Genomic DNA, 18,158 nt, shown 5'->3' with positions numbered 1-18,158 from the left:
AACGTTTATTGTGCTGCTTGCATATGATGACTTTTATGGAGACCAGACAACTCCTTTATGAGAATCAGTGTGTCTTCTGCAAGCATCAGTCGTGTAAAACTAGGTATCTTTTATTCATGAGATCCATAAGACAGATAATGAAGCTCAGGTGGCATTGTGTTTCTTTGCTTCCAGAAAACCTGAGAATTCCACACTATTACCTAGTAAACAAAAATGTATGTGTACAAAACATCTAAAGAAATGTGATTAGATTTAATATTTCATAGCAGTCAGAACTCAGTATGGTGTTCTTAATGGGTAGACATAATCCTAAGCAAATGAAATTTGATATGGTGGATGCTGTTCGCAGTTTATGTAAATGATCTTGTTGATAACTTTCAAGGTCTCCACCAATGGCACAGCTGTGTACAAGCAAGTGACATCTTTTAAACTTCTTAAAAAAGGCAGAGATATTTGCTCATTGTCAGCACATGGTGGAAAGATATGCAGAGGAGTCCAAACTTAAACAAATATAATGTAATTCATGTACTAAGTTCCAATATTGTTTGACTATGCGATCAATGATCAGTGGTTGGAATCTGTCACAAACTGCAGGTATCTGGGAGTTTGTGTCTGGATCAGTTTAAAATGGAACTACTTCATGAATCTAGCCATGGGAAAGGCAAATGCCAGGCTCAGGTTTATTGGAAGAATCTTAAGGAAGTGTGGTTCACTTGTGAAAAAGGTCACTTATAGGACCCTTATTTGACCAAGTAATGACTATTTTTCATCAGTGTGGGGGCCTTACGGAGTTGGTTTAATGGAAGAGTTGGAAAGTTTAAAAGAAGTGTTGCATAGTTCATCACATATTTTGTTCACACATCTTACAGAAATTCAGCCTGTCATCAAAGACATCACCTGGCTGCATTCCCATAGGTTGTTTGAGCATTTTGTATGCAGAAGAAACTCAAGCTTCAAATCATGGGATTGTTCAGTCAATATGAGTGTGCCACTGAACTGCTCAACAAACTGCAGTGGGAGATGTTGCAAAGCAAATAACATGCAGTGTGGAGAGTTTTACACTCAAAATTCTAAGTGGCCACATTCCAAATGAGTCAACAAAAATATAGACTCTACAAAATACATTCATGTAATGATCACAACACCAAAACCAAAGAAATTTGCACTTATTCGGAGGGGCTACTGACTGTTTTTCTTCCTTCATACCATCCATGGGTGGAACAGAATGGCAGTAAATGAAACTAGAACAGTATGAACCATCTGATTCAAACCTTATGGTGGCTTATGGAGTATGGATATAGCTATAAATGTAGATTTCCAATATGTATACAAATTTTGCCAAACAGTAGTAAAATTAAGTCTATATTGGGTTGTGTGAAATATTGGTACAATCCCCCTTCCCCCCTTCCTCAATTTTTGTTTAATATTTAATCTGCTTAACATTGTTTGAACTCAATCAGTATTTGATGTTGAACTGCCATTTTCTTTAACCTAGCATAATACTTAACAGTGAGAAAGTAATGTAAGAAAATAAGGACATTCTACTGTATGTTTGCTAAGAACAGATATAAATATTGTTTTAGCATTGTTGACCAGACCAATTGGAGACTTGTAGCCCAGAGCTGAGTGAGAATCTGAATCAGTAGCTCAGGCATTTCTGTGACCATGTAGACTGCAGATTCCTTGATTTGCACCATAGGTTGGTCAGGTATCTGGTTCTGCTTAATAGGTCCTTTATATACGGGAGGTGACTACATGGGTAGCTGCAGCTTTGGGAGTGAACTGGGTGGTTTTTTAGGTTAGACAGTCTTGAGAGAGAACAAAAATGGTATCATTCTCAAAGAGTACAGGTTAAATGATAGATAAGGTTAGACCTAAGGTCTGTAGGTATGGTAGTAGTAAATTGTTGTATCTGTGTTGGGAAAGAACCAGAGCTGAAAAAAAAACATAAATAGAAACCATTAAAGGTACTGAAAGCTGGCTAAATCCTGAGATAAGTTCTGCCTAAATTTTTACAAAGTACTTGCAGTCTTCAGAAAGGATAGATTAAATACAATTGGTGAACAGTTCAAAGACATCTTGAGTCTCTTTTAAAATAGGTACAACACTCATACAGTTATACTTGGTGACTTTAATGTACCCTATTTTTGGTGAAAATACTTGTTTTAATCTGGTGTTAGGCATAAAACAGCATCCGGAATTGTACTAAAGGCTTTTTCCAAAAATTATTTTGAACAATTGGTTCAGGAGCCTATGTGAATTGTAAATGGTTGCAAAAGCATACTTGACCCCATACCAACAAATAGTCCTGAGTAAATGGACAATATTACGAAAGATACTGAGATTAGTGACCACTAGATCATTCTAGGGAGACTAACTACCATAACATCCAAACCCACCAAAAATAAACATAAAATATGTATATTTAAAACAGCAGGTAAAAATTCCCTTGACGTCTTCCTAAGGGGCAGTCTTCATTCCTTCCAAACTAACTACATAAGTGTAGACCAGATGTGTCTTAAATTCAGAGAAATAGTATCAATAAAAATTGTGAGATATAACCAAATAAATTAATAAAATGGTATTGATCCCCATGCTACACAAAACTGGCAAGAACACTATTGCAGGAGCAACAGAAAAAGCATGGAAAATTCAAAAGAATGCAAAATCTCACAAGATAGATGATGTTTTACTGAAGCTCAAAACTTTGCATCAACTTCAAAATTAGATGCTTTTCATAGCCTCCATAACAATACTCTCTCTCAAAATCTGGCAGAAAATACAAAAAGATTCTGGTCAAATGTAAAGTACGCCAGTGGCAGACACAATCAATACCTTCAGTGTGTAATATCTACATTCAGTGTGCAATATCAGTGGTAATGCTACCCATGACAGTGCCACTAAAGCATAGTTACTGAATATGGATTTTCAAAATTTTCAAAATTTCTTCACCAAGTTGATATTCCAGAATTTGAATCAAGAACTATTGCCAACATGAATAACATGGAAGTAGATATCCTCATTGTAAAGAAACAACTCAAATCACTTAATGAAGGCAAGTATTCTGGTTCAGATTGCATGCCATTAGATTCCTTTCAGAGTAAGCTGTTATAATAGCTCCATACTTAGCAATCATATATAACCAGTTGCTTGATGGAAGATCGTTACCCAAAGACTGGAAAGTTGCACAGATCACACCAGTACCAAAGAAAGGAAGTATGAGTAATCCGATGAATTATAGACCCATAGTGCTAATGTCAATTTGGTGTAGGATTTTGGAATTTACACTGTGTTCAAACCTTATGAATTAGCTCAAAGGTAATAGTCTCTTGACACATAGCACGGATCATAAAATATCATTCGTGTGAAACATAACTAACTCTTTATTTACACAAAGTAATGAGTACTTTCAACAGGGGATCTCAGACTGATTACATATTTATAGATTTCCAGAAGACTTTTTATACCATTCCTCACAAGCTGCTTCTAATCAAATTGCATCTCTAGGGAGTACCATCTCAGTTGTGCAATTAGATTCATGATTTTCTGTCAGAAGGACACATTTCATACTAATTGACCGAAAGCCATCAGGTACAGCAAAAGTGAGATCTGGCATTCCCCAAGGGTGTATTATAAACCCTCTGCTATTTCTAATCTTTATAAATAATTAGAAGACTGAGCTGCCATCATAGATTGTTTGCAGATGGAACTGTCATTCACTGCCTTGTATAAAGTCATAAGAAGGTCAAAACCAATTGCAAAATGATTTACACAAGGTATCTGTATTGTGTGAAAAGTTTCAGTTGAACCTAAATAATGAAAAGTGTGAGGTAATCCATGTGACTACTTAAAGGAATCCATGGAATTTGATTACAAGATAAATCACACTAATCTAAAGGTTGTCAATTCAACTATATACCTAGGGATAACAGTTACGAACAATTTAAACTGGAACGACACATAGAAAATGTTATGGGGAGTGCATACCAATTATTGTGTTTAATTGGCAGTACACTTAGAAGATGAAACAAATCAAGTAAAGAGACTACCTACACTGTGCATACCTGTCCTCAGGTAGATTAGTGCTGTGCAGTATGGGGTTCTTACCAGATAGCATTGATGGAGGACATAAAAAAGGTATAAGAAGGGAAGTTTATTTTGTACTATCATGAAACAGGGAGGGAGTACCATAGATATAGGTGAATTGGATAGCAACAGAGGCATTTTTCATTGTGATGAGATCTTTTCATGGAATTCCAATCTCCAACTTTCTCCTCCGAATGTGAAAATATTTTGTTGATGCTCATCTACATTGGGAGAATAGATCATCTTAATAAAACAAGAGAAATCAGAGCTCATTCAGAAACATATAATTGTTCATTTTTCCCATGTGTGGTTTGAGAGTGGAATGGTAGAGAAATAGTGTGAAAGTGGTTTGATGAACCATTGGCCAGGCACTAAAGTGTGAATTGCAGAGTAATTATGTAGATGTAGATGAACTACATGTATGTTGTATTTCGTAGTTTACTGTAAACTGTGTGTCAAAGTGTGTGAGCAGCTCTGCTTAGCTGAAATCTTAACAAAATGTGTGGTCTACTTAATGTCTAATATGATTCTAGCAGTAGACCGGTAGCCTGATTTTCTAGCAGACCAGCATTGTTATTTTATTATTTTTTTTTTTTTTAGTTATTACTTTAAATTTAAGCATTGACGTGCAGTAGGCAATAGTAACAAAAGAAATTGGTTTCAGTTTTGTCAACTGCGGGAAGATATGTTCAAATCCAACATGCTGTGCTGCTTCATAATATGGATCTTTGTTGTTATATGCCAAGCTATTATCTTGCCAAGGTAAGCTCTACAGATTTTGAAAATTTGCATTATGTTTTACCAACATATGTGTACTAGAAATAGTTACCAGATGTTAGGCCTCATAAACCTGATAAGCAGGAGTTGGGGGGTGTTACAATATTCATGAGGCATAGAGACCTATTCCAAATAAGAGCAACACCAATGAGTGTAAAATGTCCGACGGCTGATGATGATAATGATTAGATATGTTGTTGTACACATATAGGGATTTTTCCGGTTTTACAAGTAGTTTTTAGCTGCATTACAGAGATGGAAATTCCAAAATTTCATTTATTTTTCTAAGGCTCTAGTGAAGGACACCTGTGTATGCCATGGAGATGAATAGTTTCATTCCTAAGGAATTTCCTTGAAAGTCTTTATTAAAGCTCATTGGAAGTATTTTCCATTACAAAGTGATTGCTAAATTTCTTCGGTATATCTTGTTTCGTTTGATATGTTTGCTTTGTAGCAATAAAGCCATTAACAACTGCCTTAATTTTGCCATGTCTTCTGTTCACAGTTCGGTGGTACTGATAATGACACTGTCAGTGACTACTTTTCTGCTAACCTGTGCACTCGTCCTCGTAATGGCTGAGGAATTTCAGCAGCTACCTGTTGTCCTGCAGACAATGTCCAGTGTCCTCGTGCATCACCGCAACAGACGCACTGCCTTCATATGTGGTGTTGTCGCCCTTATGGCAGTCACTGCATCTGTCAGTCTGGTTAGAACAACAAATTTCTCCTTCACTTTTATTTTCAAGTTAAATACATTTATGCTACATACTATAAATTAAAATGGTCAGGCATCAAGACAAAAGGTGGAACATTTCAAGGAAAACAGTTACTCATGAAAAGAACGTGTTACATCCAAATTTATGGGGATACAGGCTTTCCTGTTAAACTGGAAGAAAGGACATGTACGATAGTCACCATAGAGAACAGTTTGTTCAAGAAGTGAACACTTGGATCCAAACACACACACACACACACACACACACACACACACACACACACACACACACACACACAAATACAAACAAATCTGCACTGTATGGTGACAGCAAGATAGCCAAATTAGATCATTAAGAAAATTGAAGGATCGGTAGGTAACATCTGTTGTAGAGTCTAAAGGTGTAGGTAATAGACTGTTTCTCATGGAGTGGAAGGAAGAAGTACATTCTAAATTAGGTGCATTTCGAAACACGGGAAAAATTGTGCAGTAAATGGAAATAATTGGTAGTTATTTTGACCTGATGGATAGTTTATTAGGGAACATTCAAATAAATATGCAAATTTATGACATGGAAGTAAGGCTAGATTTTAATGTTCCTCCAAAATCAAGGTTATAGTAAGTGCTAACTCAAATACAAGAAATAAGCTACCTCTTGTGGAAGAAACTATTTATGTGTTTCTGAAGTGATATAGGAAAACTAAACAGACTCTAAATCATGATCTTTGATTGCAGAATTAATTATTGTGCAAATCCAGTATGCCCAAACATTTGCCACATTAGTCAGTCTTGAGAAGACAGTTGAGGGTATAAAGCCATTAGTAAAACTGACAGAGTATATTGAAGAGGAAGCTAACAATCTTGAGATCAGTTTATCCCAGAGTATGATAGTAAATGCTGATAGTTTTTTTACTGTAAGAAATGGAAGTGCTGTTAATTGCTAACCATTTTTACATTGGTGAAAATTTTGAGCAATCTGTTGCAAGATGAAAAGCAGTATAGATGAAGCAATCCTAGTACTATGATAATCATCACATGAGTGTCCTATGGTGGGACACACAGCTGGAAATTCAGCTGTTTTTTCATAGGACATAATGGTGCCAAGCTATACGGTTTCAGTCACTTTGTCATTCATTCCTTTCCTCCATTCATTCATTCATTCATTCATCATGTTCCATAGATCCCCTCAAGAATGAGAGAATTCAGGGATGTGGAATGAGTTAAGGTATACATAAATGAAAGGTTTGAAAGTATAATAAAATTTGATACAGTAAGGATGGCAACAGTCATAATGTAAGTATCATTGCTTGTTAGTAGGTTTAATGTGAACAGAAGTGTGGAGCTGACACTCAGTAAGAATGAGGTCGACATCAAGGAAGGTGGTGTGGTATTCAGAATAGGGCCATTTGAAATTTAACTGGGAGAATGTGTTGGAGACTAGGAATTTTAACTTGTCAGCCTCACCGTGAGTCCATATGCCAAAGATATCATCTAAACCAAGCCAGGGGGTGAAAGCTTATGGATCCCAGGAAAGCCCCCTACGACCAACCCAGGAAATGGTTGACATAGGAAGGAACCATTCCAGTTCCCATGACCATGCCTCAGATCTATTTGTATGCCTGCCCCTCAAAGGTAAAGTAGTTGTTGGTAAGTATAGAGTCAGTTAAGCTGAGAGGAAGAATGTCACAGGTTTGGAATCAAGTGGGTGTTGGTTGTGGTAATGTTCAGCAGCAGACAGACCACGTACATGGAGGACATCAGTATAGAGCATGGTAGCATCTGTGGTGACAAACGAGTCATGTGATGGGTATGGGATGGCCACAGATTTCAGACAGTCTAGGAAATGGTTGGTGTCTTTAACATAGTCTTTGTAGGTGTGATCAATGAAAGCAGATATACACTGATCAGCCAGAAAATTATGACCATGGACCTGCTATTGATATAAACCCATCCAGGCGATAGCACCATCCCCTGGCAAGGGATGACTGCTTGTCAGACACACTCAGTGTGCAGGTAGTATCAATGAGCATGCTGTCCGTGTGTAGAATGGGGCTGGCCGGGGTGGCCGAGCAGTTCTAGGCACTACAGTCTGGAACCGGCGACCGCTACGGTCGCAGGTTCAAATCCTGCCTCAAGCATGGATGTGTGTGATGTCCTTAGGTTAGTTAGGTTTAAGTAGTTCGAAGTTATAGGGGACTGATGACCATAGAAGTTAAATCCCATAGTGCTCAGAGCCATTTGAACCATTTTGTAGAATGGGAAAGGCACACAATCTATATGAGTTTGACCAAGGACAGATTGTGAGGGCCTGGACGCTCGGTACAGCATTTCAGAAACTGCACAACTTGTCAGGTGTTCAAGAAGTGCTGTGGTGAGTGTCTTCAACATATGGCGAAACTAAGGTGAAACTATGTCCAGACATTGTAGGGTTGGGTGGCCACCCATATTACAGATGTCAGACATCGTAGGCTGAGCAGACTGGTAAAACAGGGCAGGCAATGAACTGTGGTGGAACTAACGTCATACTTTTAACACAGGGCAGAGTAAAAGTGTGTCTGAACAGACAGTGTACTGGCCACTCCGAAGGGTGGTCCTTCCCAACCAGTGACCCATGCATGTGCCAATGTTAACACCATGACATCAGCAATTATGACTGAAGTGGACAAGTGACCATCAGCACTAAACATTGGTGCTGTGGCAGAGTGTTGCATGGTGGGAAGTATCCTGATATCTTCTTCATCATATGATGGCTGGGTGTGAGTCCATTGTTTTCCAGGGAACAGCTCTTTGACATCTGTATTGCAGGACAAAGACACGCTGGCAGCGGCTCCATCATGCTCTGGGGAACATTCACATGGGCATCCATGAGTCCAATGGAGCTCGTGCAAAGCACTGTGGTGGCCAAGGAGTATCATACACTTGCACAGACCGTATACACCCCTTCACGACAATCATGTTTCCCAATGACTGTGGTAAGCCTTAATGAGATGATGCACCATACCACAAGGTCAGGAGTGTAATGGAGGTAACTCAAGAATGGAGAGTGCCTTACATGAGAGGTTGAGAACACTGTAAAGTTGTGGGTGGTGATCATGAGTTATCATTGCTCTTGGAGGCAGCAGTAAAGCCTAGCAGATTTTCAGAACGTTGGCCAAGATATATTTTCTATTCCTGTCCCTCTCTAGGTCCCTAAACAGCCATACCAGTAACTATCACTCCTCTTCTATAAACTAAGCATTGTCAGTAATCTCTGTCTTGCATAATTACTGTATGTACCACCTCTAAGCTCTCAGGTTTTCAAGCTTCGTTTAGTGCAGCCCCCAACAATCAATATTTCCTTCTAATCCCTTATGGCAAATCTCTGGGTGACTTTCCCAAACCCTCCCCATTTCCTATTCCTTGCTAGTTCTGTTTCTTTCAGCCCTCTTCCTTCCCCTTCAAATCATACTCCAGAAGAAGGCTTTGAAAGCTTGCAAATTTCCTTGATCTACATGTGTATGTGCTCTCCTGCTGCCGTTGGCTGAGAAGATTTTTCATCTGTCCAGTTACATTATAGAAATTTAATCTTATACTGTGTTATCATTAAACTATCACTCTACTGCTTAGTGCTATTCAAATGTATGCTGTCTAAATTTAATCCAGTAAATTAGAAATAAATTGGCGATATGTCAGCTTTCTTTTCATCCATTTCAGCACTTTAAGGCTGATAGTTTTGTAAAGTTTAAGGACCAATAATTGGCTCCAAATGCAGCAGATATGAATTCTAATGACAGCACAGTTACTTTGGGTCATGTGAAAGGATACCGGAAACTGCAGGATATTTGTGTTGTAGCAAGAGCAAACACAATGTATGGAACACAGTACTTTATAGAGCAACAAGTAAGACAGTAGTGCATAGTAAGGCCACTATATATCTCCTATTGATAGCTTAATACAGGGTGTATATGACCCAGGAAAACCGGGAGATCTGGGAAAAACCTGGAAATTTTGTCATCCGGGGAGAAAACCAGGATAGACCCGGGAATTTTTTAGAATTGTGTATGAGTTGAACCTTCTCCCGCTTCTGGCTACAGAAATGTGGCTGTTGGCTGAATAGAACAGAATAGAATAGAATATTTTTATTAGCCTTTCAGTATTCTTCATACAATTGGCTTCATCAAAGTTTACAGAGGGTTTTAGTTTCAGTGCTGTGTAAGCATTCGCAGCAAGCAGCTAGATGCAACCGGGAAAAATTTTACTGCTGCGCCCAAGCTGCCACCGGATTCACACATGTGCAGCACAGGCCCAGTACTCCGGGAGAGGGGGGGGGGGCAAATTGAGGGAAAAAACGTGTTAAACAAAGCGACTAGCGTCCAGCGCACGTTAGTCTATCGATTATTCATATGACTTTGAAACACATCTCTGTCAGTTTTTCAAATTTTTTTAACACATTCTAAGTTGATTTCTGAATGAATCATAAGTTGATTTGTGAATGCGTGCATAGTGTACATCATGTCTGTCTCAGGGCAATCCTCGTCGCATGTAGAAACAAACTTTCCTACAGACAAAGGGGATATACGAGTTGAGCGGAGTAAGGCCGAACGGATGAATGACAACCATTGTTGATTGTGTGGTTCATTGGGTTTGTGAATGATGAGCGTTGCTATAATTACTAGCTAAATCCATAGATTCAGACTACAGGAGTGGAAATAAACGAATAACAGGTAAGAAAGATTACGTATTACCTTCTCAGTGTATCTAAGAAAATGAAATTTTGACAGAAAATTTTTGGCTAGATCGCTATACTAGTAAGGGCTAGTTGTATAGTTCCCAGCTAGCAGCCGCTTTTAATTCTATTTTGGAAGAAGCACAGAAAACGCGTTGTATGAACATGTAGCAACGCCTAACCGGAGAATAATCGCGGGATAACTAAACCGGTGATTCTGGCAGAGAATCCCAAAGAAAGCAGGTGTTGACAGATGTGAAAATTACCGAACTATCAGTTTAATAAGTCACGGCTGCAAAATACTAACACGAATTCTTTACAGACGAATGGAAAAACTAGTAGAAGCTGAACTCGCGGAAGATCAGTTTGGATTCCGTAGAAATATTGGAACATGTGAGGCAATACTGACCTTATGACTTATCTTGGAAGCTAGATTAAGTAAAGGCAAACCTACATTTCTAGCATTTGTAGACTTAGAGAAAGCTTTTGACAATGTTGACTGGAATACTCTCTTTCAGATTCTGAAGGTGGCAGGCGTAAAATACAGGGAGCAAAAGGCTATTTACAATTTGTACAGAAACCAAATGGCAGTTATAAGAGTCGAGGGGGCATGAAAGGGAAGCAGTGGTTGGGAAGGGAGTGAGGCAGGGTTGTAGTCTCTCCCCGATGTTATTCAATCTGTATATTGAGCAAGCAGTGAAGGAAACAAAAGAAAAATTTGGAGTAGGTATTAAAATCCATGGAGAAGAAATAAAAACCTTGAGGTTTGACGATGACATTGTAATTCTGTCAGAGTCAGCAAAGGACTTGGAAGAGCAGTTGAACAGACTGGATAGCATCTTGAAAGGGAGATATAAGATGAACTTCAATAAAAGCAAAATGAGGATAATGGAATGTAGTCGAATTAAGTCGGGAGATACCGAAGGTATTAGACTAGGAAATGAGACAGTTAAAGTAGTAAAAGTTTTGCTATTTGGGGAGCAAAATAACTGATGATGGTCGAAGTAGAGAGGATATAAAATGTAGACTGGCAATGGAAGGAAAGCGTTTCTGAAGAAAAGAAATTTGTTAACATCGAGTATAGATTTAATTGTCAGGAAGTCATTTCTGAAAGTATTTGTATGGAGTGTAGCCATGTATGGAAGTGAAACGTGGACAATAAATAGTTTGGACAAGAAGAGAATAGTAGCTTTCGAAATGTGGTGCTACAGAAGAATGCTGAAGATTAGATGGGTAGATCACATAACTAATGAGGAGGTATTGAGTAGGATTGGGGAGAAGAGAAGTTTGTGGCACAACTTGACTAGAAGAAGGGATCGATTGGTAGGACATGTTCTGAGGCATCAAGGGATCACCAATTTAGCATTGGAGGGCAGCGTGGAGGGTAAAAATCGTAGAGGGAGATCAAGAGATGAATACACCAAGCAGACTCAGGAGGATGTAGGTTGCAGTAAGTACTGGGAGAGAGTAGCATGGAGAGCTGCATCAAACCAGTCTCAGGACTGAAGACCACAACAACAACAACATAGGCCTAATAGGCATTTGATATTGGTACTTTGTGAATTATATTCTGTCGTTTGTGCCAAAACAGTCTCGTTTATTTGGTGTGTATTGCAATTGTTGCAGTATTAGAAAGGCCTATTTTGTTTTATCTAGCAGAGAGTGACAAAATAGATGTAATCTGATCAGGAAACGACACCAGCCTTGGGTCCTGTTTGCATTAACAGCTTTTTCAGTATTAGACAATGACATTTCGACTTTTCATGTAGCAAAACGTTTGATGAACTTTGATGAGGTAATAGATTCTTTCGCAGAAAGAAAAGCAGGCCATGTAAAGCTGTAGCAAGATTAGTTAAAGAAATGTGTATTGTCTTGCTTGTCTCATGTCTTTACTGGGTTTATGTATCCTATATTTAATTTTATGTCGCAGCAAGTTGTTAGCTGATAGGGAATAAAGAGTGCAAATTTTATGAAGAGTTTTTTTTTTTTTTTTTTTTTAAAAAAAAAAAAAGGGACAGGATATCAAACTGTCCAGCTGCAAGCAGGAGAGGCACCACAGGACATTTTAATTTCCACTGTCCTGAATATGGTTTGATGGCATCCATTACAAAATATACACGTTTCAATTCAACAGAGCGAAGTACAATGACGCGTGATAGAAGAATGCTGTGTGAGGAGGCGAGGCACTGCACTTTGGCACACTTATGACCAAATAACATGTCTTACATTTCCTCAAATGCACATGTTTTATGCATCAGACTCTTCAGAAAGATGTGCGCTACAAAATGAACATATTTTTGAAAATTCGATTTTTTAAATTTTTGACGTCCTATCTCAAACACTCGAGGGAGTGGCGGGTACTGTACCGGTTCCGAAATATCGTAGATCCGGGGCTGATGTGCAGAGCAATCTGAGTTACAGAGGGGTAGTAGGTAGCCTCCATGTGTCCCGTGTTTACATTTAGTGATTTTGCTGTTTCCTCTTCGTTTACTGCTCTCACGTAAAATGAAAACAAAACAGATTTCCTGATTTCCACCTTTCTGACAGTCAAGCATTAATTGCCTTGCAGAACAATGAAGTTATTTTTGTCGGTTTACTAAAGATATTTTCTTTTTAATTCCACACACTGTTCGCTGCATTTCAAGTGCAAGTTTTCAACTTCTAGCATGTATGGCATTATGGAATAATAAAGAACCAAACATGAGATAACACAGTACTGGTACTCCAAGAAAATTTACATCCTGAAAACCACATTGAAAAGCTTAATATCAGGTTGTGGCCTAATTAACTGGGAATATGGACAGACAAATGTGCACTTTAAATGTGCACATTTTAGTATGGCTCTCAAAATTCCGATCTCTTGGAGTATCCTCTGATGTCTTGTTTCTTCTATGACTTAATGTACAATCTTTTAATGTTTTACACGTACGAACATACTGGCTCCCTACGACATTGTAGCTGTGGAAGCGCGGTGACGCCTGTCATCTGGTGCTCTCTGGCAACTGCAGAAATGAACCTATTTCTAACAGGTCATGGGAAAATATTCCGAATGGTGGTTTGAAAAGCGTTACCATCAAAGTACCATTCTGGCAGTTACAACGGAGCTATGTGTGATAATGTATGATGAATTTCTTAAATCACAGAGCATTTGACTCTCATTTAAAAATCAACTCATTGATGACGAGCCATTTAGATGAATTTCGAGCCCAGAAGATCAGACATTTAAGTCATTATTAAAAATTTTACGATCACATCCGAACGAATTCAAAAGTAATAGCAGTGTGCATGGCTACAACACTAGGAGAAAGGATGATCTTCACTACTCAAGGTTAAATGTAACTTTGGCTCAGAAGGGGGTAAATTATGCTGCCACAAAAGTCTTCAGTCACTTACCTAATAGCATCAAAAGTCTGACAGCATCAAAAGCCTGACAGATAGCCATATAGCATTTAAAAGGAAATTAAAAGAATTTCTTAATGGCAACACCTTCTACTCATTAGATGAATTTTTGGATATAGTAAGTGGGTAATTTACCAACCTCCACAAAAAAAAAAAAAATAAATAAATAAAAACTGAGTGTCGTGTAATATTTTGTCTAATGTAATATCTTGTATAGACACCTTTGATTAACCTGACACATTCCACATCATTACGAAGTGTTGTATTCATGATCTATGGAACAAGTACTAATCTAATCTAATCTGTGATATATCTTAAATTGTAATAAGTGCATAAAAGACCAACGTTTTATGTAAAAGCTTAGCTTCTCTTGCAGCATATTAATCTTACAGACCAATATTTTATGGGAAAGCTTTGAGTTTCGTGTAGCAGCACTATGTATATTAATTTAAACCTTTAATTTTTTCTCTTTGTGCGTTCGCGCTACTTAACAGTGTGTCCTAAGCTCTGAATACCCGCTGTCATCGGCTGGCGAGATCATGTAACATGAGCTATGACTGGCTTACAAAAGTGCATTGCAATCTCAATTTCAATGCTTCAGAAAGTAACATGTGGTGTTTGGTGGAATTCGAATTTATACTTTTGTAATACGAAAATATGCAGCGTATATGTTGCTGCACATCAAAGATCTTTCCAAAACTGGTTTATCCCCTGTGCTTAGTTTTATAAAGTGCCGGGAAACTCTACTCCCGTGTATAAAACCATAATCATTCAAAGGACTTATACAGTTCTGAGAGAAAATATACTGTCAGTTAACAGGGGAAAAGGTATGTTTTCACCTGGGAGAAAGTGTATTTTTAACCGGGAAATCCGGGAATTTTTTTTCCTTGTCCACGTATACACCCTGTAATACTTACGTGATTAAAATTGTATTTCTCAAAGAATAGTGTTACTTACATTTCTAAACACTGTGTCATATTTACACTACATTATTACTTGTCATGCAGCTTTATGATTAACACTGTTGTTTGCCATGTTGGCAAGTTTTACTTGTGAGTCACCTCAGTACTTACCAGCCTGTCTTTTTCTTCAGGTATTATAAAGTAAACAGCTGTTATGACTATATGTTTAAATCTTATTTCCCATACATCTCACACACTGGCAGTGTTGTGTGTAAGACGTCTCAATAAGCTATTGTCAATCTACTCACATGTACAAAATAAAGTGTCTGTTCTGAATAGTTTGCTTGGCAGTATGTGAGAGCATAGTTACCTGGATTTATGTTCTGTAATTTGATTTATATTCAGCTATATCAGTGATGTATTGTGAATAGCCAGCTGCTATGGTTGAGCGGTTCTAGGCGCTTCAGTATGGAATCACGCAGCTGCTACTGTCGCAGGTTCGAATCCTGCCTCGGGCATGGATGTGTGTGATGTCCTTAGGTTAGTTAGGTTTAAGTAGTTCTATGTCTAGGGGACTGATGACCTCAGATGTTAAGTCCCATAGTGCTTAGAGCCATTTGAACCATTTTATTGTGAACATGCCTTGCCATTTTCTCTTTATTTTTGACCTCGTGTAACATCTGCTAATAGCAAGTGTGTGATCATATATATGTGTACACTCAAAAATGACTACTAGGTTGTTGATGATCCACTGCAGTGAGTGAAGCACCTTATTTAAAAACCATGCAGCCTCATCAGGATCACAACTTCTTGTAACTTATGCTGATGGCTGCGGTCCATATCACAAGAAAAACGTTAGTCCACTTCACTTGTCCAACTATTCAGAAAGTGCAGTCATTTGTGTGTGTGCATGGGGGGGGGGGGGCATATGTGCTTGTAGTGATTACTTTCTTCTCTCCTCCATCAAATGCACCCAATAAGTAATAACTAACTAAATTGAGTTTAGATACTTTTTGGTGAGGGAAAGTGACAAAAAATATTTTTAAAAGTTTTACTTATACACTGAACCACCAAAGAAATTGGTATAAGCATGCGTATTCAAATACAGAGATATGTAAACAGGCAGAATACAACACTGTGGTCAGCAAGGCCCATATAAGACAACAAGTTTCTGGCAGAGTTCTTAGGTAGGTTACTGCTGCTACAATGGCAGGTTATTAAGCTTCAAGCAAGTTTGAATGTGGTGTTATAGTCAGCATATGAGCGATGGGATGCAGCATCTCCAAGGTAGCAATAAAGTGGGGATTTCCCTATATGACTGTTTCAGAGGTGTATCATGAATATCAGGAATCTGGTAAAACATCATATATCTGACATTGCTGTGGCTGGAAAATAATCCTACAAGAATGGGACCAACGATGGCTGAAGAGAATTCTTCAACGTGACACAAGTGCAACCCTTCCACAGATTGCTGCAGATTTCAGTGCTGGGCCATCAACAAGTGTCACTGTGCAAACCATTCAGCAAAACATCATCGACATGGGCTTTTAGGCTCAAGACCCACTCGTGTACCCTTGATGACTGCATGACACAAGGCTTTAGGCCTCACCTGGGACTGTCAACACCAATATTGGTCTGTTGGTGACTGGAGAAATGTTGCCTGGTCGGACGAGTCTCGTTTTAAATCTTATTGAGTGGATGGACATGTATGGAGAGAACCTCATGAATCCATGGACCCTGCATGTCAGCAGGGAACTGTTCAAGCTGGTGGAATCTTTGTAAGGGGAGAGGGGGCTGTTGGAGTGATATGGGACCCTGGATATGTCTAGATGTGACTCTTGACAAGTGACACATATGTAAGCATCCTGTCTGATCATCTGTACCCATTCATGTCCATTGTGCATTCCAACAGACTTGGGCAATTCCAGCAGGTCAATGCGACACCCCACATGTCCATAATTGCTACAGAGTGGCTCCAAGAACACTCTTCTGAGTTTAAACACTTCTGCTGGCCACCAAACTCCAAAGACATGAACATTATTGAGCATATCTGGGATGCCTTGCTACGTGCTGTTCAGAAGAGATCTCCACCACTCATAGTCTTACTGGTTTGTGGACAGCCCTGTAGGATTCATGGTGTCAGTTCCCTCCGGCAGTACCTCAGACATTAGTCGAGTCCATGCCATGTCATGTTGCAGCACTTCTGTATGCTTGTGGGGGCCATACACGATATTAGGCAGGTGTACCAGTTTCTTTGCCTCTTCAGTGTATTTAAACTTCTTAGATGTGAATAAGACATCATCATGGTAGATGTTAACAGTTTCCTTTTCAGGTCCCAGATGGTGTATTGTTACATGAAACAGCAATATTCAGGCTATAGATTTTATCGTTCTGATGAAAATGCAGTCTTGATATCTGTCACTTATTCCAGTTTAATTAAAAGCCTTGGAAACGTTATAATCAGCTTGGTAACTAAAACTTTTCCAAGACATTTATGATTTTGTAAAGTATGCAAAACTAATACTGGCATTTTGAAAGAGACTGACGCTATATACAGTGAAGACTGACTGAAGCACAGCATAAGGCACTTACTTGAAATACTTTCACAGGACAATTTTTACAAAAGATTAAAATGCAGTGTGCTTAATTATTTAATAACAGTATAAAAGACAGGAATACAAATAATTTAGGTTCTTTAGGTTACAACTCACCAAAACAGTTGGAAATATTGAGCCATCAGTATGCACGTAAACAATACTGAGAACTTGGCCATTTTTTGGCTGAGTCCTTCTGCAGAATGTTTGAAAACTGCTATGAAAACAAGAGCCTCATTGCAAATTTAAATGTAGCCAAAGCCTCACAGACAGACAAAAATTAAATGAAGCCAAAATTAGGATCAGGAGAGCCATGCTTGTAGCATTCAGCAAATTCTAAAGGAAAAATCTGTCTGGACTTTGTCCAGGCACTGTATGACCATAATGGCACTGAAATGGGGGATGATTCATAAAAGGCTAAAATACTAATTGTCTTTTCCTACACCCTTTAAATCATAACATGATTGACAAAATGGCTAATATTGAAATAGGTGATCATAGGATGGAAAAGCAACTGAAATCACTCGGCTGAGGAACAAACTGACAGGCTACCAACATGCTTCTACATAGAGTGTGGTGCAAAAGAACTTGACCCTCTTTTAGCAGAAGTGTACTGTGGATCTCTGGAGGCAACAAGTGTTCCTGATGATTAGAAAAAAGTGCAGGTCATTCCAGTTTTCAAGGAGGGTCATCAGACAGGCACACAAAACTGTAGGCCCATATGTCTGACATCAGTCTTTTGTAGAATTTTTGAACATTCTGTCTAACTGCATGTTATGACATTTCTGGAGATCAGAAGTCCCCTCTGTAGGAATCAGTACAGGTTCTGGAAACAATGATCATGTGAAACCCAGTTTACTCTGTTCGTCCACGAGACCCAAAAGCCACTAGATGCCAATGGTCAGGTAGATGCCATGCTCCTTGACTTCCGGAAGGCACTTGATACAGTTCCACCACACTGCTGCCTAATGAACAGAATA

At 38.7% G+C, this 18,158-nt stretch overlaps 1 protein-coding gene across 2 annotated transcripts in view; it reads left to right on the top strand.

The window, feature by feature from the left end:
* LOC126163122 (adenylyl cyclase 78C-like) overlaps nucleotides 1-18,158 on the top strand; it is an 812,464-nt gene that overhangs the window by 737,520 nt on the left and 56,786 nt on the right. For both annotated transcript variants that reach the window (XM_049920046.1, XM_049920045.1), the window contains 2 exons: nucleotides 4,751-4,848; nucleotides 5,369-5,570. In XM_049920046.1, the coding sequence (XP_049776003.1) occupies nucleotides 4,751-4,848; nucleotides 5,369-5,570 (300 nt within the window). The remainder of the gene's footprint in view (nucleotides 1-4,750; nucleotides 4,849-5,368; nucleotides 5,571-18,158) is intronic.

This window comes from Schistocerca cancellata, chromosome 2, assembly GCF_023864275.1.
Source record: "Schistocerca cancellata isolate TAMUIC-IGC-003103 chromosome 2, iqSchCanc2.1, whole genome shotgun sequence".
Classification (NCBI taxonomy): Eukaryota; Metazoa; Arthropoda; class Insecta; order Orthoptera; family Acrididae; genus Schistocerca; species Schistocerca cancellata.
This window is presented reverse-complemented; position numbering and strand designations above follow the sequence as displayed.